General features: G+C 44.8%; 1 protein-coding gene and 1 long non-coding RNA gene across 2 annotated transcripts in view; one reads left to right on the plus strand and one right to left on the minus strand.

Annotated features, from left to right (window-relative positions):
- LOC108528351 (uncharacterized) overlaps positions 1-9296 on the minus strand; it is a 15459-nt gene extending 6163 nt beyond the window's left edge. Inside the window, exon 1 of the long non-coding RNA XR_001885105.1 lies at positions 9205-9296. This is a non-coding gene — a long non-coding RNA (uncharacterized LOC108528351). The remainder of the gene's footprint in view (positions 1-9204) is intronic.
- RNF8 (ring finger protein 8) overlaps positions 9225-21247 on the plus strand; it is a 39352-nt gene continuing 27329 nt past the window's right edge. The window contains 3 exon segments of the mRNA XM_017870142.1: positions 9225-9537; positions 15691-15737; positions 15739-15817. Of these exon segments, the coding sequence (XP_017725631.1) occupies positions 9427-9537; positions 15691-15737; positions 15739-15817 (237 nt within the window). The 5' untranslated portion in view covers positions 9225-9426.

The following is a 21247-nucleotide window of genomic DNA, read 5'->3' on the forward strand; positions in this document are numbered from 1 at the left end:
TTGTCTCGATCTCCTGACCTCGTGATCCGCCCGTCTCGGCCTCCCAAAGTGCTGGGATTACAGGCTTGAGCCACCGCGCCAGGCCGAGACGGGGTTTATTTATTTATTTATTTTTTTGAGACGGAGTCTTGCTCTGTCACCCAGGCTGGAGTGCTGTGGCAGGATCTCAGCTCACTGCAAGCTCCGCCTTCCGGGTTTACGCCATTCTCCTGCCTCAGCCTCCTGAGTAGCTGGGACTACAGGCGCCCGCCACCTCGCCCGGCTAGTTTTTTGTATTTTTTTTAGTAGAGACGGGGTTTCACCGTGTTAGCCAGAATGGTCTCGATCTCCTGACTTCGTGATCCGCCGAGACGGGGTTTCTCAGCCTCAGCATTGTTGACATTTTGTATGGGATAACTCTTGTTGTGGGGACTATCTTGTGATTTGTAGGATGTTCAGCAGCATCCCTGGCCTCTAGTCATTAAATGCCAGTGGCACCTCTCCTCACATCATGACAACCAAAAATGTCCCCAGACATTGCAAAATCACCCCCAGTTAAGAGCCACTGTTAAAAGGGAATATATAGGGGAGGTAGAGTTGATAAAATCCCCAAGTCTTAGAAGTCAGTGGTCTCGACGAGATCGGGCACGTTCAGGGTGGTATGGCCATAGACAGAAGTCAGTGGTCTTCAAACTGTTTTGGTCATGCACCCTTAGTAACAAAACAAATGTCTGAGACTGCAACCCAATATGTGCATGTTTCTTTATTCATATAAAGTCTATACATATCTTCTATGTTGTTCTTGTTTGTAATTATAAAATAATCACAAAAGTAGGCATTTTTAAAAGGATTAGATAAAAACCTAATTAGAGGCCAGGTGTGGTAACTTACCCCTGTAATCCCAGCACTTTGGGAGGCCAAGGTAGGATTACTTTAACCTGGGAGTGCAGTACGAGCTTGGGCAACACAGTGAGACTCCACCAAAAAAAAAAAAAAAAAAAAAAAAAAAAAAAAAAAAAAAACACACACACAAGGAAGAAAGGAAGAAGAAGAAGAAAAAAAACAAAACAAACAAACAAACAAAACTGCCCGGCACTGTGGCTCATGCCTGTAATCCTAGCACTTTGGGAGGCCAAGGCAGGCAGATCACATGAGGTTAGGAGTTCAAGACCAGCCTGACCAACATAGTGAAAACCCGTCTCTACTAAAAATACAAAAATCAGCCAGAAATTGCTTGAACCTGGGAGGCGGAGGTTGCAGTGAGCTGAGATCATGCCACTGCATTCAGGCCTGGGCAACAGAGGGAGACTCTGTCTCAAAAAAAAAAAAAAAAAAAAAAAGACAAAATAAAAACTAATTAAATATCCTGATATAATCATCTTGGTCACTCCCTGTGGATGGCCATTTCTAGTGCTAGACCATAATGAATGCAACCTCTGGGGCCAGACAGATCTAGGCTTACAGCACTGGTTTCTGTTTCCTGCACTGCCATTTACTAGTTGAGTTACATTTATTCATTCAATAAAATGTCAGAAATGCAATGGAAAACAAGACATAACCTTCAAGAAACTCTTAGTTTTCTCATAGGCAAAATGAGGATAACTTGCAGGATGGTAGTGAGGATTAATAAGACGATATACGATAAGCATATAATAGGCACTCAAAAGTGGTGCCTGTGAATTCATGGCGGGGCTATTTGTGACAGCAAAAGACCGGAAAGAGCCCTACTGCATATCAGCAAGGGACTGGTTGAATAAACAATGGTATTATCTATGAAGCAGGATAGGTACTCAAGGAAGTAACCATGTCCTCAGGATGCAACAACCATGGTCACCATGGTGACTGTATAGTCAACACAATAAGTCCCAGCATTCACATTGTAGTCAAGCTCATTCAAGCAAAGTTGTCTCTAGTAGAGAATTTCCCCTGTAGACAGCATGCATATTTTGATTTTACCTGTCCTCAGATTGACCCTTTGCTCATCATAATAGTAAAAACCACACCCTTGGGTAGAGATGTGAGGTGCTAATGAGACGTGGGGAATGAATAGGCAGGCACGGCTACTGCACATGTGCACCCAGAGGACCGCCCGGAGCATGCTTCCTAGTAACACCTCTTTCCAATCCTTTAAGAAGGATGTAAGTCTCCCGTAAAGGGAGTCTCCCTAGTGCCAGTCTTGGCTGCCCCACCCTGAATCCTCTCTCAGGGTGGACTACCTCTTCTGCACTTAACTTTCAAAATATTCTTTTTCCTTTGCAATAAATTGTTCTATGTTGCATCTCCTGCTGTGTGTCTCTTGTTTAAATTCTTTTAAACTAAGAAGACAAGAACTAAGGTCTCACAACAGCCATCAACATCTACACAATAGAGCAATATACAGCTGTCAAGGAGGGACTGGGCACGGTGGTTCACACCAACACTTTGGGAGGCTGAGGGATTTTTTTGTTTAATTATTATTAAATTAAAAAAAGAGAGGCTGGGCGTGGTGGCTCACGTTTGTAATCCTAGCACTTTGGGAGCCCGAGGCAGGTGGATCATGAGGTCAGGAGTTTGACACCAGTCTGGCCAACATAGTGAAACCCTGTCTCTACTAAAAACACTACATTTAGCCAGACATGGTGGTGCGTGCCTGTAATCCCAGCTACTCAGGAGGCTGAGGCAGGAGAATCGCTTGAACCTGGGAGGTGGAGGTTGCAGTGAGCTGAGATCATGCCACTGCACTCCAGCCTGGTGACAGAGCGAGACTCCATCTCAAAAAAAAAAAAAAAAAGAGAGAGAGAGAGAGAAAGGAGGAATATATGTATATATTGTTATGGAGTAATCTCCAGGATACTTAGTTAAAACAAGTGAGGTGGGGTACAGTGGGTGGGAGTGGGACTGAATGGGTGAAGCCCAAAGGATTTTTTTTCGGGTGATAAACTATTTTCTCTGATGTTGTAATGGTGGATACATGACACTATGCATCTATAAAAACCCATAGAACTTTGCAGTAAGAGTGAACCTTAACCTTATGTTAACCTTATGTTAATGTATACATTAGTCAATCATTATTAATGTAAAATGTATACAAATTCTAAGCAATCATTTAGCAGGTCAGAGGATCCCACATAGAATAGACTATGACAAAACAATCTGGCCGGGCATGGTGGCTCGCACCTGTAATCCCAGCATTTTGGGAGGCCGAGGCAGGCAGATCACAGGGTCAGGAGATCGAGACCATCCTGGCTAACATGGTGAAACCCCATCTCTACTAAAAATAAAAAAAATTAGCCGGGCATGGTGGTGGGCGCCTGCAGTCCCAGCTACTCGGGAGGCTGAAGCAGGAGAATGGTATGAACCCGGGAGGCGGAGCTTGCAGTGAGCTGAGATTGGGCCACTGCACTTCAGCCTGGGCAACAGAGCAAGACTCCATCTCGGAAAAAAAAAAATCTAATCTAACTGTATTACAAATGTATGAAACAACCTCTCTGAAGGGGTTTGAGGGAAAAGGGTGCTGACCTCAGCCACTTTGGAAATGAGTGGAGTCTGTAAGACCGAAGTCAAAAGACCTGCATATAAGTACTGTACTATACGTGATAAAGTTGTCTCCACAAGTGTATGGCTTAACAATTCTGAAATCACTACACATGTATACTGGAAATGGAAGATTAAGTCAAGGGATGGCAGATGGTGGGATTCTGGGTTCTCACTTTTGAAGTAGAAGGTTACAGATAAACAAGGGGAGATAACTAGGATGATTCTGGGAATGGATTAGAGTGGTAAGACATCAGAATGAACTCATACCTAGCTTAAAGATACACACACACATATAACACAAATGTGTATATATGCATAAACATTTATAAATATGTGTATATAGAAGGTTAGTATTCACCCATATATTTATTTGCCGTGTCAGCTGAGAAGGCCTAGAAACAATGACATCCCACTAGCAATGACTGCACCTAGTGCCGAGAGTTTCTTGGTTTCTAATACCATTTTCCAAAAAAGGAACCAGAGATCCTTGGAGAAATAGCTGATTCTAGGCTGGGCGCGGTGGCTCAAGCCTGTAATCCCAGCACTTTGGGAGGCCAAGACGGGCGGATCACGAGGTCAGGAGATCGAGACCATCCTGGCTAACAGTGAAACCCGTCTCTACTAAAAAATACAAAAAAACGAGCCAGGCGAGGTGGCGGGCGCCTGTAGTCCCAGCTACTCGGGAGGCTGAGGCAGGAGAATGGTGTAAACCCGGGAGGCGGAGCTTGCAGTGAGCTGAGATCCGGCCACTGCCCTCCAGCCCCGGCGACAGAGCGAGACTCTGTCTCAAAAAATAAATAAATAAAATAATAAAAAAAAAAAATAGCTGATTCTAGGTCTAGGGCATCCTGTGACAGAAAGTAAGGAAGTACTTAGCAAAACACAACAATGGGAGTATGTCAAAAGGACACCATAGCCACCTGAAAGAGCTCTCAATGGCCAAAGTAGGAACAATCTGAGAAACAAAATAAAGCAGTATGAGATTATAACCCAAAGTATAAAATAAATATCCATGGGTTCACACTGATATATTTTTCATTTTATTTATTTGTTTTTGAGACAGGTCTCGCTCTGTCACCCAGGCTGGAGTGCAGTGGCTCACTGCAGCCTTGACCTCTTGGGCTCAAGCGATCCTCCTGCCTCAGCCTCCCAAGTACCTGGGACCACAGGTGCGTGCCACCATCACCCAGCTAAATTTTTAATTTATTATTTGTAGAGAGAGGGTCCTGCTCTGTTGCCCAGACCCATCTTGAAGTCCTGGGCTCAAGTGATCCATCCATCTTGGCCTCCCAAAGTGCTGTGCTGGAACTATAGACATAAGCCACCGTACCCGGCCTGACACAAATAAGTGATTGAATAAATAACAGGGGAGGAGAGGCAAACTCTCATGCAGAATTCCAGACAGTTTCTGTAGAGACCCTGCAGTCAAGGAAATGCAGCAGAATTCCTCACTCCTTAAATTTGGCCTAGGAATAGTGACTTCATCCCAAAGAGTACAGTGTGGAAAGAGAGAAAAAAAGAGTAAATTTAGGCTGGGTGTGGTGGCTCACGCTTGTAATCGCAGCACTTTGGGAGGCCGAGGAGGGTGGATCATCTGAAGTCAGGAGTTCAAGACCAACCTGGCCAACACGGTGAAACCCCGTCTCTACTAAAAATACAAAATTAGCCGGGCGTGGTAGCGCATGCCTGTAATCCCAGCTACTCGGGAGGTTGAGGCAGAAGAATCGCTTGAACCCAGGGGGCAGAGATTGCAGTGAGTCGAGATCACGCCTTTGCACTCCAGCCTGGACAATAAGAGTGAAACTCCGTCTCAACAAAAAAAAAAAAAAGCCCGGGGCGGTGGCTCACGCCTGTGATCCCAGCACTTTGGGAGGCCAAGACGGGCGGGTCACAAGGTCAGGAGATTGAGACCATCCTGGCTAACATGGTGAAACCCCGTCTCTATTAAAAAAAATACAAAAAATTAGCCAGGCATGGTGGCAGGTGCCTGTAGTCCCAGGCTGAGGCAGGAGAATAGCGTGAACCCGGGAGGCAGAGCTTGCAGTGAGCGGATATCACGCCACTGCACTCCAGCCTAGGCGACTGAGCGAGACTCGGTCTCAAAAAAAAAAAAAAANAGGTTGAGGCAGAAGAATCGCTTGAACCCAGGGGGCAGAGATTGCAGTGAGTCGAGATCACGCCTTTGCACTCCAGCCTGGACAATAAGAGTGAAACTCCGTCTCAACAAAAAAAAAAAAAAAAAAAAAAAAAGCCCGGGGGCGGTGGCTCACGCCTGTGATCCCAGCACTTTGGGAGGCCAAGACGGGCGGGTCACAAGGTCAGGAGATTGAGACCATCCTGGCTAACATGGTGAAACCCCGTCTCTATAAAAATACAAAAAAAAAAATTAGCCGGGCGTAGTGGCGGGCGCCTGTAGTCCCAGCTACTCGGGAGGCTGAGGCAGGAGAATAGCGTGAACCCGGGAGGCAGAGCTTGCAGTGAGCGGATATCACGCCACTGCACTCCAGCCTAGGCGACTGAGCGAGACTCGGTCTCAAAAAAAAAAAAAAAAAAAAGTAAGTTTACAATGGAGAAACCTGACAAAAACTACCTAGATTTCCAAAGACTGATTTCCTAACCATGGTTGCAATCCCAATGTGGAAAGTTTTATCTGCGTGGCACTGTCAGATCAAGAAATAAGAAACGCCAGGTGAACAAGATGAACACCAACAGGGATAGTTCAAGTTGATAACATGTACCCTTGATATGATTCCATGAGAATGACACTTTACCTATGTGGTCTTCCTTCCCCAAATCCATAACCTGAGTCTAATCATGAGAAAAACATCAGACAAATCCCAATTGAGGAACATTCTACAAAATATCTGTCTGGTACTCCTCAAATTGTTGAGGTCATCAAAAACAAGGAAAGTCTGAGAATCTATCACAGCCAAGAGAAGCCTAAGGAGACACACAGACTAAATGTCAGGGCGGCTTCTAGGTGTGCTTGCTGTTCCTGGGATAGAATGCTAAGGTGGGGTGGGGGCACCAACAGATACCTATGCACAGCTTAGGGAAGCATCTCCATGAGTGCAGCTATGACTCTCACCAGTGTTCCTGGCCCTCTGTGATGTCAGGGCTTGCATTTCTTGATCTGATTGTGCAACACAGATAAAACATTCCAGGTTGGGATTGCACCCACGGTTAGGAAACTAGACTTTTGAAACAGACTTGAATTGACATCCTACTCCGCCATTTCATTTGTTACTTTGGGAGGATTACCAAAACCTCTCTGTGCCTCTTTTCTCATCATCTCTAACGTAAAGATTATAATTGTAACCACTAATAACTGGCTAATTTTTCTTTTTTCTTTTTGTTTGCAAAGGACAAATAAAGTACGTAGGGTGCTTGGCCTAGTACCTGGCACTTAGCACTCAGTAAAAGTTAGCCATTTACTATTGTACGCTGTGTAATTCATTTAGTGTAAATATTTTCTTTTCTTGTTGTTTTCTTTTGTTTGTGTATTTGTTTTTGAGACGGAGTCTTGCTCAGTCGCCCAGGCTAGAGTGCAGGGGTGTGATCTCAGCTCACTGCAACTTCTGCCTCCGAGGTACAAGGGATCCTCCCACCTCAGCCTCCCCAGTAGCTGGGATTACAGGTGCTCACCACCATGCCCGGATCATTTTTGTGTTTTTACTAGAGATGGTGTTTCACCACGTTGGCCACGCTGGTCTGAAACTCCTGACATCAGGTGATCCATTTGCCTCGGCCTCCCGAAGTGCTGGGATTACAGGAGTGAGCCACCATGCCTGGCTGTGTTTTTGTTGTTGTTGTTGTTGTTTTTGATGGAGTTTCACTCTTGTTGCCCAGGCTGGAGTGCAATGGCAAGATCTCAGCTCATCGCAACCTCTGCCTCCTGGGTTCAAGCGAGTCTCCTGGCTCAGCCTCCTGAGTAGCTGGAATTACGGGCATGTGCCACCACGCTGGGTTAACTTTGTATTTTTAGTAGAGATGGGGTTTCTCCATGTCGGTCAGGCTGGTCTTAAACTCCCAACCTCAGGTGATCCGCCCACCTTGGCTTCTCAAAGTGCTGGGATTACAGGCATGAGCCACCATGTCCAGGCCTGGCTGTTTTTTTGACAGAATTTTATTTAGGAAAATTGTTTTCCTTCATTCCCCTTGTGCAAAAAAAAAAAAGAAAGAGAGAAAGAGAAGGAAAGAAGGAAGGAAAGGAGGAAGGAAGGAAAAGAGAAAGAAAGAAAAAGAAAGAGAGAGAAAGAAAGAAGGAAGGAAGGAAAGAAAAGAGAGAGAGAGAAAAGAAAGAAAGAAAGAAAAAGAAAAAGAAAGAAAGAAAGAAAGAAAGAAAGAAAGAAAGAAAGAAAGAAAGAAAAAGAAAAAGAAAGAAAGAAAGAAAGAAAGAAAGGAAATTGTTAACTAGGTGTTGGAAAACTGAAAAGACAAAAGAGGCTCAACCATCGGAGGTTCTCACTACAGGCAGCAGCTATCACACTATATGGAAAATCCAAATGAGAGGCTGAGTTTAAAAACAGCTTTTTTAGTTGGCGGGGCTCGGTGGCTCATGCTTGTAATCTCAGCACTTTGGAAGGCCGAGGCGGTTGGATCGCTTGAATCCAGAAGACATGGCAAAACCCGGTATCTACCAAAAAATACCAAAATTAGCCGGGCTTGGTGGCGCATGCCTGTAATCCCAGCTACTCTGGAGGCTGAGGCAGGAGAATCGCTTGAACACGGAGGCGGAGGTTGCAGTGAGCCGAGATAGCGCCACTGCACTCCAGCCTGGGTGACAAAGTGAGACCCTGTCTCTAATCAATAATAGTAATAATAAAATTAACAGTTTTATTGAGTATAATTTACATGCCATAAAATTCACCCACTGAAAGTGTACACTTCCTTCACTTCACCTTACAGGGTCTCACTCCGTCGCCCAGGCTGGGATGCAGGGGCGCCATGTCCGCTCACTGCAACCTCTGCCTCCCGGGGTCAGGTGATCCTCCCACCTCAGCCTCCCGAGTAGCGGGACTACAGGTGTGCACCACCACACCCAGCTAATTTTTCTTTTTCCTTTCTTTCTCTCCCTCCCTTCCTCCCCTTCCTCCTTTTTTTTTTTTTTTTTTTTTTTTTTTTTTTTTTTTTGTAGAGACGGTGTCTCCCCTTGTGGCCAGGTTGGTCACAACTCCTGAACTCAAGCTATCTGCCCGCCTCGACCTCCCAAAATGCTGGGATTACAGGCGTGAGCCACTGCGTCCGGCCACACTTCCATGACTTTTTAATAAACTTACACAGTTGTGCAATTGTTACCACAATCCACTTTTAGAACATTTCTATTACCGCTTTCCTCCAATTTTTTCAAGCCCATCTGCATTCAATCCCCGCTCCCACACCTCGCCCCAGGTAACTGTGCTCTGTGTCTTTGTAGATTTGCCTAGTGTAATCTATTTTTTACTTCGGTAATATAAGGAGGTCGTGCAAAATAGAGACTATTTAGGAACAGACTAGGCAGACTTAAATCTGATGGAAAGTTTAAAGTTGTTTAAAAGTGGGCTATAGTTTTACATGATTTTTTTAAAAAGAGGAAAGGTGAGGAGAGGTTCCAGTCTGGGGCGGCTAGGACTGAGGTGATGGTTCTGTGGGGGCGAGGGAAGTTGTGAGGGGAGCAGCGCCCTCGCGTCACGCCCGCCCCGCCCAGGGCCGGATTGGCTCCTAACTCACCCTCTTTGCTTCAGGGCGGCCGCCGTCCTCTTGCGCAGGCGCAGTGCTCCTGCTTCCTGGCCGAGGGCGGGCGAGCGGAGCCTGCATTCGCAGCGATCGCGAGCGTGTGGTGATTGCTTCTGTCTGTTGTTTAGATATGGAAGCTGAGAGGATGCACAGAGGCAGCCGGAACCTGGGTCGGGGTCTCGCTCGGTGCTGACTGCCCCCGGGGTCGAGTAGGCGATGGGGGAGCCCGGCTTCTTCGTCACAGGAGACCGCGCCGGTGGCCGGAGCTGGTGCCTGCGGCGGGTGGGAATGAGCGCCGGGTGGCTGCTGCTGGAAGATGGGCGCGAGGTACGGGGGAAGGGGTCCTGTGGGGCGGAGGGCAGGGGCTGGAGGGAGCGGGGCTCCGGGGAGGGAGGAAGGTGCCTTGCTGCGCTGAATGAATGGCAGAGAGGAGGCGGGCACCAGGAAGAGGAGCGAAGTGTCTGTGGGGGGTGGATTCCTGGGGAGAGAAGGGAGAAAGCGGTTCTGGCGCGAGCGACTGAAGGGTCTGCGGTGGGAGGTGTTTGGGGGAGAAATAGCCGAATGAGAGAAAGAAAAGAGAGTTCGGCTCTGGGGAGCCCTGGGGGGCCACAAGGGTTGGGGTGAGGACGGAGGCCCTGGCCCGCGGCCTGTGGGGCGAGAAGCTGGCCCCGTCCAGAGAGGCCTGGGCCAGCGGGTAGCGGGGCCGGGGCCGGGAAGGAGAGGGACGCGCAGAGAATGTGAGGAGACGTGGAGGTGTCGAGGAGGGGAGGGCGGGGGCTGGCCAGATCCGGTTTAGGGCGCACGGAGCCCCGCGGTCCCCAGGTCGGGGAACGGTGGCGGGGGCCGCGAGCCGCAGGGAAGCCGAGGCAGGGCCCGGCGCGTGAACTTTCTCGAGTTTGTTTTGAAAACGATTCAAGTTTTGGGCTTTGTCCCTTAAAGCAATCAAACTTTCACGTAGAAATGTATTCTTCCTTCCCAACTCTGAGGAACATGGGCAACTTGGGCTGGGGCCACCTTTCTCCGGTGAGGCTCGGTACGGCCGAGTGGCCCTCCCTGAGGTGGGTCGGGCAGGGATTCAGAGTTCTCTCCAGAGGCTGCCTGTCGTCTTTATTAATGCAGTTGCAAATGAAAAAATTTTTAAGCGGAAAGGTGCACCAGCGTGGTGCATCTTGAAAGGGCGAGAGAGGGGAGGAGGGAGTTAGATTGCAATCAGGTTGAGAAGGAGAACTGGGTCAGGGACAAGCTTGTCATGCCTGGGAACCACCTGGGTTTTGGAAATAATCTGTATGAAAAGTTCTCTTCGCAGTAAAAGTGGATGGTTGGTCATGATGTTGTAAATTCAGTAAGTCTTTTAAGTCTTAATGTATGTTCGGGTAGATTTTTCCTATAAGCCGTACCGCCTCAATTCAGTCTGCCAGGTATTTCTTGAGTATTTAACATTGTTTGGTGTACAATGAGGACAAATAAAATTTCTGCGCTCGAAGAGTTTAAGGCTTGAGTGGGGAGAGAGGATTTATACAATGAAGCAGTCTAAGAACATCCATATGGGCTGTATGATCAAGTGCCAAGATGTGGATTATTTAATTCCATCCCAGAGCAGTAGTTCTTCAAGTCAGAGGAGGAATTCATGTCCAGGCTCAAATTTTGCTCGATTAGGGGGTGTTATAAAGGGTTACTTGTGTGCTATGATTTGAGGAACACCAAGAAAACATCTCTGCCCCCAAATACCTCTTCTATCCAGGTATTAGTGCCTAAAAGTCCACATTAAGCATTCAGCTTGAGCACTGATCTTTCCCTGCCTGGCCCTTTCCAACAGCATATGTTTGTGAGAAGTTTAACAAATTAAAACACGAACACCTGAATGATAACCTGAATACTACACACAAAAATAAATTGTTTTCGTGTATAACTATTAGTTAATTTCACATACATTACTTAGTGTGATCCCTGCATACACACAACTTTATAAGGTAACTTAGTGGGCAAGTGTTATTCCTTTAGATTCAATTGTTGTGGATTAATTTATGACTCTTCTGAATAGCTTGGTAGTACTGCAGTCTTGGGCAGGTGGGATGGGGAGGAAGAATTAAAGCACCTGTAGGAAGGGCAGGAAGACTCCAAAGCACTCTTAGACATATTCTGAACCATTTGATAGTTCTTTGTGGGGCCACTTCTATGGGGAGGGACCCGTGCAAACGGAGTGAATGGTAAAGACACAGTGGTAAGACTGTGGCTGGCTTCAGGGACCTGTGTGTAGGAGAAGCCTGCCAGGCTTGGCTGCCTGCAAGGTCAGGTCGTAGCATAGCCTGAAAAGAAGTCTGAATCAAAGGCAAGAGAAGAAGTTGTACTTATTGTAATGTCCCCACATCGTAGCACAAGCTGTTTTGCACAAGATTTTAAGAGGTATGCTAATAACATTATAATAGCAAAGGTAGGTCAGCTCCCTGCCTTTCTAGTTCTTAGTCTCAGATGTTGTGGATAAAATAATAAAACAGAGTTCCTTTCATTTCATTAGTGAGAATACTGTAGTAAATTGTCTAAATAAGTGGCTTTAAGCTTGTTAAAGCAGTGCGTAGAGTTTGGTGGAAAAACCAATGGAGATTTATTGCAAATTAGCTACTTCTCAGGTACTATAAAGTATCTAGGCCTTTGGGAAAAACAACAGAACCTTCTCTTTCCTTTTCTTCTCTTGTATTTAGTTTTCATTAAATTTTCTGCCCCAAGGGAAAAAAGGGAAAGGATGGTTATATTTACTGGTTTGGGGGCTTTTGTTGTGGGGTGTTTTGTTTTGTTTTGAGACAGAGTACTCCCTGTCACCCAGGCTAGAGTGCAGTGGTGTGATCACACCTCCACCTCCCTGGTTCAAGCCGTTCTTCTGCCTCAGCCTCCAAAGTAGCTGGGGTTACAGATGTGCACCACTATGCCCAGTTAATTTTTGTATTTTCAGTAGAGACGGGGTTTCGCCATGTTGGCCAGGCTGGTCTCGAACTCCTGGCCTCATGTGATCCACCCGCCTGGGCTTCCCAAAGTGCTGGGATTACAGGTGTGAGCCACTGTACCTGGCCATATTGTTATTTGAGAAACAGTAGGAATTGTGCCCAGGAGGAAAGAGATAGTCTTGTGAAGGTGGGCAAGGACAAGATGATCTTTTAGATCAATAATGTATGTAAGCTCAAATGCTTACAAAACTGTTGTAAATGAAAACAACCCCTCACATATAGGTCAGCAGTCAGTTCCCATGGGAAATTTAGTGTTCCATTGAGTGGTCCTGAGATTTCCAGTTAACCTCACTGCACTCTTTAACTATAGTATAGGAGAAATATCAGTAGTACCAAGGTAAATTCTAAGACCAGGCAGTGCAGGGAAGGATATAAAAGAAGGATTCCTTTTTCTGGGTTCAGAGTCTGTTGGAGGCAGTTTCAGAAAAAGGCACTCTTCCACTTTTTTGGTATTGTTTTCCCCAGGCTACTCACAATGGCAGTCTGGCTGTCTCCCCTCCAGTATTAGCATGTAATATATGAGATGCTTCCTCTCTTAGAGATAAAGCTACCTAAATAGAAATTTTACGGAATATGGATGACAGATAAATCCCTAACCATTCCAATTTTAACAGACATGTGTATTCAGAGGAACGTCTATAATTAATATAATTCTGGCAGAGTGTGAAAGAACTGAAAAACTTTGTGCTCAGTATTGGTGGAGTGGTCACCACAACATTTTAGAGAGGAACAAGGAGACCGTATGAGTTCCAGCTGCTGCTCCATATTTTCCAGTGGTAATAAATACAGTCTCTAACTTCTGACATAGAAACACCCACCCTAAAATCTTGAGGACTCATATGCAAGACCTCGTTATTTTTTCATTCATTCTCAAATACTTAACTGAACACTATGCCGGGTATAGAAACACAGTGGTAAACAAGACAGATAAAGTCCCTGCTTATCTAATTTATATTCTGTTAAGGGCACGGAGGGGAAAAGTAAAATAAGCAAGATAATTTTGGTTTATGATAAGAGCATCCTAATAACTGAAGAAATATGATGGGAAGCAGACAACCAACTTTAGACAGTGGTGATCAGAGTAGGCTTATGAGTAGCTGAAACATGAAAGATAAGGAGCCCATGCAACATCTGAGAGAAGAGTGTTCTTAGCAGGGGGCTAAGTGAAAAGACCCTCGGGTAGGCTGGCACTTCAGGGAGAGGGGCTTAAGGAACAACAACAAGAAGAATGTTTGAGGGACTGGAGCAGCTAATGTTGGCACCGTGATATGAGTTAAGACTAAAGAGTAGAGGGGCTCAGGACTTTCAGGGTCTTATAGGCCATGGAAGGAAGTTTGAATGATTGGACAGTTTTAAGGAAAGAAGGAAAATGATCTGATTTAAAATGTTTACATTTCTATTCCAGTTACTCTATAAAGTTTATGGGGGCTAGAGTGGTAACAGAAACAGTAGGAGGCCAGGTGTTTTGAACTAAGGTTGTGGCTGTAGAGATAGAAATGAACAGACTTAGGACATATTTGGATTATAGCCCATAAAATTTACCAGTGATTTCAGTGTGGGGATGAGGGACAGAGATGAATCAAAGATGACTTCTGGGTTATGGGTTGAATAGTTGATTGGATGGTATTGTCAATACTGAGATGAGAGTTTGTGGGAAGGAATAGATTAGGTCAGTGAGTCGTAGTGGTCTTTGAGGGACTGAGGAGGACACGCATGATTCTGAAAGATCTTCAAACGAAGAGAAGAGGGCAGTTTTTAGCTAAAGTTGGTTTAAAGTTCCCAGTTAAGGTTGTGGTATGGGTCATTAAAGAGGTCATTTGTGCACTGAAAAGAATAAGCAGGGAGCCAGACGCGGTAGCTCAGGCCTGTAATCCCAGCACTTTGGGAGGCTGAGGCAGGCGGATCACTTGAGGTCAGGAGTTGGAGACCTGCCTGACCAACATGATGAAACCCCATCTCTACTAAAAATACAAAAATTAGCCGGGCATGGTGGTGCATGCCTGTAATGCCAGCTACGTGGGAGTCTGAGGCAAGAGAATCGCTTGAATCCAGGAGGCAGAGGTTACAGTGAGCCAAGATTGCACCACTGCACTCCAGCTTGGGTGACAAAGCAAGACTCCGTCTCAAAAAAAAAAAAAAAAAAGAAAAAAGAAGAAGAAGAAGCAGGGAATTCTGTGATCTGGATCTCAGAAGAATTTCATTTCCTTCCTTCACAGGGTTGTTATGAACTAGACTGGTCCAACAGGAAAGTATGATAGATGTGAATTGGCGCTTCTTTTCAACCTTTTCCAGAAGCTCTCAAGCTGTTCTTGTGGATAAGACAGAGAATATGTACTCCAATGCAAAGACTTTTGGTTGAATTATAACTGGCCAAAGGTATATCCAGGCTGTGTGGATTAGTGTTTACTAGGCTTTCCTGAAAACTTTGCCTTTGGCTGCATCCCATTCTGTGTCTTGAAAGAAGGTATAGAAGGCATCATATCATATAAATTTGGTGGAAGGGATATTAAGTATGTCTCATCTGATGGCAGATTAAAAATTCAGAAAGGTCTTGACAAATTGGTTTGATAGGCTGAACTAGCAAGATGAAATTTAGTAGGAATCAATCTAAGGTCCTGCACTTGAATCCAAGGTTTTCCATTCGATCAAGTATAGAACGGAAGAGACATGACTTAGCATAGCATTTCTTGGAGGAGGGGGAGACCAAGAAATTTAATCCTTCCTAAGTTGGAGGATACATTGGCAGTGTACTAGATCTGCTGTGAAAGCTAATGCAATTTATATGCTCCAGTGATAATTTCTAGAACTGGGAAAGTAACACTTGTGTTTGGCTGTGTAATAGAAATTAAGTTTATTTTTCTTAATATGGCTTCCAAGAATAAAGATAAACCAGCAGTCCTTTCACAGACTCATTAGAATGGCAAAGAGACTCAAGCCCATCCCCTGGGAGTTAAGTTGAAGTAACTGGGAATACAGAGTCAGGAAAAGAAAACTCAGGGTTCACTTTATAGCTGTGACATTGAAAGGGGACTGGAGATTTCCTGATGGTGCCAGGGCAAAGCCAGTGCCAATGGATGGAATTTACAGGGAGAAAGATGCCAAGTCAGAGACATTTTAAAAATTGGAGGGCCTGCCTTACATAAAGTTACTGGCAGTATTTATGAGTTGATGGGATGCGTAGAAAGAATTCCTCCATCTCATGGTCACTGAACCAGATGACCTTTCAAGATCTTGCCAACCCTGAGATACATGGATAACTCTTTTTCAGCTTTCTCTTCTTGTCACAACTGTTTGCCTTTTTCTATTTGGTGGTTCTCATGGCAGCTGAAGGGGAGATAGCTGATGCACTGTTTTGGTTCCACAGGTGTCTGGTTTCATAAGTCAGGACCTGCATATGCTGCTGGTTGACGAGATTTGTAAAGGCACTCCCTTTTCAGCACAATGACTGATTGTATTTCTTACATTGTTGTTGTCTTCCCAGGTGACTGTAGGACGAGGATTTGGTGTCACATACCAACTGGTATCAAAATCTGCCCCTGATGATTTCTCGAAACCACTGTGTTTTGAAGCAGAATCCTGAGGGCCAGTGGACAATCATGGACAACAAGGTACGAGAATTCACAGAATCCTAATGACTTTTATTTGTTTTTAAATTACTTTTTTTTTTTTTGCATAGGTAATTCATGGTATAAAATTCAAAAGTATAACTTCTTCTTTCCTGGCCATCCAGTTTCCTTTTCCAGAGGCGCAGCCACTTCCATATGCTGCCAGAGATTAGATTATACTAAAATAATTTCTCTTGATTTGGGTTGAAGTTTGTTACCTTGAGGAGAATACCTGAATTGGGGTAGTAGGTCCTATTCCAGAAACTAGACTAAGTTACTGGGCAAATCAGCCTGTTTGAGGTGAAGCTCCCAGAGACCCTGGGAATCTGCAGAATCCGCTAATGCTTCTGGAGTACACTTACGGCTCAGTGAACAGGGGGAGAAGGGAGAAACTGATCTGACTGCACTTAGCTCCTTGCCTTCCTCATTCCTTTCAATCTGAGCAACCTCCCCTGGCTTTTAAAACATGTTTTAGCGGCCGGGCGGCGGTGGCTCAAGCCTGTAATCAAAACCGCACTTTTTTGGGAGGACCCGAGACGGGCGGATCACGAGGTCAGGAAGATCAGACGCATGCCTGGGCTTTAACAATGGTGAACGCCCGCTCTCTTAGCTCAAAAATTACGCATAAAACTAAGCCGGGGCGACTGGCGGACGCGCCTGTTTATCCCAAGCTCTCGGGAGGCTGAGGCAGGCGGAAACCGGCGGCGAACCGGCGGGAAGGTGAGCTTGGCAGTTGGAGCTTGAGAATGCGCGGCCGCACTGCAACTCAGCCTGGGCGAACAGAAGTCGAGACGCTCGTCTCAAAAAAAAAAAAAAAAAAAAAAACATGTTTTTAAATGTTGGTGTTCTGAAGATTTCCTTTGAATAATGGGTTTTTCTCCTTTAGACACATTTGAAAACCACTAGTTTAGTGGTAAATGTGTTGAGGGAGGTGCAATAGTATATAAAGCCCAGCAATTAGAAAGTACCTAATGTGCTGGGCGTGGTGGTGCATGCCTGTAGTCCCAGCTACTGGGGAAGCTGAGGCAAGAGGATTGTTTGAGCCCATGAGTTCTGGGTTATAGTGTGCTACGCTGTTCTGGTGTCTGCATTAAGTTCGGCATCAATATGGTGTCCTCCTGGGGGCAGGGGACCACCTGTTTGTCTAAGGAAGGTGAACTGATCCAGGTTGGAAGGAGGGCAGGTCAAAACTGCTGTGCTGATCAGCAATGGGATTGCACCTGTGAGTAGCTACTGCACTCCAGTGTGATTGACATGGTGAAGCCCTGTCTCTATCAAAAAGAAAAGAAGGGCCGGGCGCGGTGGCTCAAGCCTGTAATCCCAGCACTTTGGGAGCCCGAGACGGGCGGATCACGAGGTCAGAAGTTCAAGACCATCCTGGCTAACACGGTGAAACCCCGTCTCTACTAAAAAAAATACAAAAAACTAGCTGGGCGAGGTGGCGGGCGCCTGTAGTCCCAGCTACTTGGGAGGCTGAGGCAGGAGAATGGTGTAAACCCGGGAGGCGGAGCTTGCAGTGAGCTGAGATCCGGCCACTGTACTCCAGCCTGGGCAACAGAGCAAGACTCCGTCTCAAAAAAAAAAAAAGAAAAGAAAATACCTAAAGTGCAGATATATAAGCACCCAGGATATATGACGAAAATATAGACTATGAGGTGAGAGAAATTCTAACATAAACAGTTCATGTTTAGGAAGTATAACATGTCTTTAAGTACCATTTCATATTGCTTCACTGCCCCAGTTAGGATTTTAAAGGTACCATTAGAAGGGAGGATATCCCACAGGTCTGCCCAGCAGCCTCATTTTGCATGCATAAAACTGCTAGATTTAAGCTGTTGTAAAGTATCTTCCTGCTGTAGAATTAAGTTGAGTTGACACTGTATTGAAGGAGACAATACACAAATGCTAAGTAAATAGGTTCAGCACTTTCAGCAATGCACCATGAGTGGGGTAAAAATTGACACTGGCATTATCTACTTTAACCCCTTATGTAGACAGATGAATCTGAGGCCCAGAGAGATAAACTGTCTTGCCCAAGTCCTTCTCTATAATGAGCCAGGACTTAAGTTTCTCTGCTATGCCCTGTGCAAATACCAGTAAAGTACGTAAGCAATTTGCTATACTGGCTTTATGACGTCAAACAATTAATTATGCATATTTAAAATATAGCTGCAAGATTTTAAAGCCTCTGAAATAGTGTATATCAAAACAGCTTAGGAAAAGATGTTTTCCTCATCAGAGTAGGCTGTATGAGAGTTGGGATTACAGTATTATAGAGGTGAGTTTTCTGCTGCTGCTTTTCTTAGTTATGTGCAGTAGATGTGATCCACTTATGGGATTAGCAGATTTTCATAGGTTGGGAAGCCAACAGCTGATCAACTTTAGTGTTATTTAAATGTCAACCACAGGGATACAGAGGCAGCCTGTGCAAGATCAGATCATGACTGTGCTCCGGGCTCACTCTCCAATGTTTGCTTTGTACCCTTCCTTCTAGGGTTGCTGTTATCATGTGATTCTTCTGAGGTCTCACTCAGGCAATAGAAAGGAAAGATAGGTTTCTTAACAACCTGTTTAAACTTTTTAGCTGTGATTGTGAGATAACTGATTTTTAAGAGAAGCTAGGACTGGGGTGTTTTGATGGAACAATTCTTACAAGTAAATCCCCCCTCCCCTCTGCACTTTTCTTTTGATTACAGATGCCCCCTTTCTGGCTTCCTCCTGGCATGATGCCATGGCAGCCCTCTTCTGCTGATAAGGGACCTGAATTTCAGCTGTAGGATATTATTGCTGTGGTTGTGTTTGAAGTCATTTGCCAAGTCTCTTTCAAGAGATAGGTGTTTCTAATAAGTTAACACTCAGAGCTGCATTCTCTTATCTGCTGGAATGGCTGGAAAGTGAGAGCTTAAGTATAGTTACAAAAATTGCAAGAAATGTTATTTTGGTTTAAAATTGGCTTAAGATATAGGAAAAAAAACCCTTGGAGGACAGCTAACTCTGCACATAGTATGAGGATAGTTCTAGTTGTGTAGGTTTTGGTCAATTCATAAGCTCTTCAGTTGGCCATCCTTTGTATTGGTATCCAGCTCTTTCAGAAAATTGGTTGTTTTAAAGTCACAGTATGAAATGCCTTAGAGGTTCGGTCACGTCTTACTTGAGCCTTTCCCATTCTTACCCTCCTCTCCTGTTGCTTTTCACCTGCTGCCTGGTGATTCCTACTATTGTTCTTCTGCAGAATCTGGCATTTGAAGTCTTTGGTAAGTGTACTCTTATGTGAACAATCTTTGCTGCTTGGGACAGTCCAGCTTCTTCTGGTCCTCAGCAACTAGAGCAGTGGTTATCAACCCCGTTTCCAGTTTTTGCTCTCACCTGGGGTACTTTTTAAAAATACTGATGGTAGTACAATAAAAACGTTCATTCGTCAAAAGACACCATTAAGAGAGTAAAAGGCAAACTCAGAGGAAGATGTTTGCTACATATTATAGTCAATGAAGGGCTTATCCTGAGTTACATGCAGAACTCCAATAAGAAAAAGATATGCCCTGTTTAAAAATGAGCAAGAGACAAGCACTTCACAAAAGTTTGTATCCAATGAAAAGTTGTTCAACCTCATTAATAATTTGGGGAATTTAAATTAAAACCATAATGGAATACCTCTACACATTCACCAGAGTGGCTAAAATTGAAGACCAGTGATGCCAGGTATTGGTAAGGATATGGAGCGATAGAATGCTCTTACCCTTCTGTTGGGAGTGTAAATTGGTACAGCTACTTCGGGAAATTATTTGGCATTATTCATTAAAGTTCAGTGTACATATAGCTTTTGACACCGTATTTTCACTCCCAGGGAAACAGCCCAAATGTCCATCAACAGTAGAATGGATAAATTGTGGAATAATCTTATACTGAAACACTATACTGTAGTGAATATGAATGAACTACTGTATCTAATAACATGGACAAATCTCACATAATATTGAGTGAAAGAAGACAGACACAAAAGAACACATATTATATGATGCCATTTATACAATGTTTAAAACCAGGCAAAATTAACATGTGCTATTAAATCTGGATAGTAGTCACCTTATTGCCAGGGTGGCTACTGACTAGGAGGCACACGGGGTTTCTGGGATGCTGATAATGTGGGGTTTGTTTTGTTTTTGACCTCGTGGTAGTTACGCTATGTTCATTTTGTGACTGTTCATCTAGTTGGTACATTTATGATTCGTGCACTTTCATGTTTGCATGTTCTACTTTAGTAAAGAGTTTAAAAAATATATTGAGGATACATGATACAATTGCTGAAATAAGACTTGATGATATCAAGTACTGGCAAGCATGCAGAATAACTGGAACTCCTCAACATTCAAGTGTGAATATAAAATGGTACCTCCACTTTGAAAAACTGGTGGTTTCTAAGAGTCAAATATATACTTGTCCAGTGATCCTATTTCTAGGTATTTACCCAAGATTGATGAAAGCTTATGTTCTCACAGAAACTTGTATGTGAATGTTTCTAGTGGCTTTCTTTTTTTAATTTATTTTTGTGAGATGGAGTTTTGCTCTTTTCACCCAGGCTGGAGTGCAATGGTGCGATCTCGGCTCCCCAAAACCTCCACCTCCTGGGTTCAAGCAATTCTCCTGCCTCAGCCTCCCGAGTAGCTGGGATTACAGGTGTGCAGCACCACGCCCAACTAATTTTTGTTTTTAGTAGAGTTGGGGTTTCACCATGTTGGCCAGGCTGGTCTTGAACTCTTGACCTCAGGTGATCCACCCGCCTCGGCTTCCCAAAGTGCTAGGATTACAGGCGTGAGCCACCACACCCCGCCTGTAGTGGCTTTATTAATATTCATCAGAAACTGGAAAAAAACAACTAGGGAATGGATAAACTGTGCTCCACCCATACTACCTTCAGTATTACTCAGCAATAAAATATAACTGCTGGTAATGCAACAGCATGGATGAATCTCAGAGGCATTACACTAATTGAAAGAAGCAAGACTTGGCCGGGCGCGGTGGCTCAAGCCTGTAATCCCAGCACTTTGGGAGGCCGAGACGGGCGGATCACGAGGTCAGGAGATCGAGACCATCCTGGCTAACACGGTGAAACCCCGTCTCTACTAAAAAATACAAAAAACTAGCCGGGCGAGGTGGCGGGCGCCTGTAGTCCCAGCTACTCGGGAGGCTGAGGCAGGAGAATGGCGTAAACCTGGGAGGCGGAGCTTGCAGTGAGCTGAGATCTGGCCACTGCACTCCAGCCCGGGCGACAGAGCGAAACTCCGTCTCAAAAAAAAAAAAAAAAAAAAAAAAAAAAAAAAAAGAAAGAAGCAAGACTCAAAAGTGTAGATAATAAGATTCCATTTGTATTACATTCTAGGAAAGGGAAGAGAACAGGTAAGTAGTTGCCTGGGAATGCGGGAAAGGTTGACTACC

This window comes from Rhinopithecus bieti, unplaced genomic scaffold (assembly GCF_001698545.2).
Source record: "Rhinopithecus bieti isolate Rb0 unplaced genomic scaffold, ASM169854v2 scaffold_4553, whole genome shotgun sequence".
In the NCBI taxonomy this organism is placed as follows: Eukaryota; Metazoa; Chordata; class Mammalia; order Primates; family Cercopithecidae; genus Rhinopithecus; species Rhinopithecus bieti.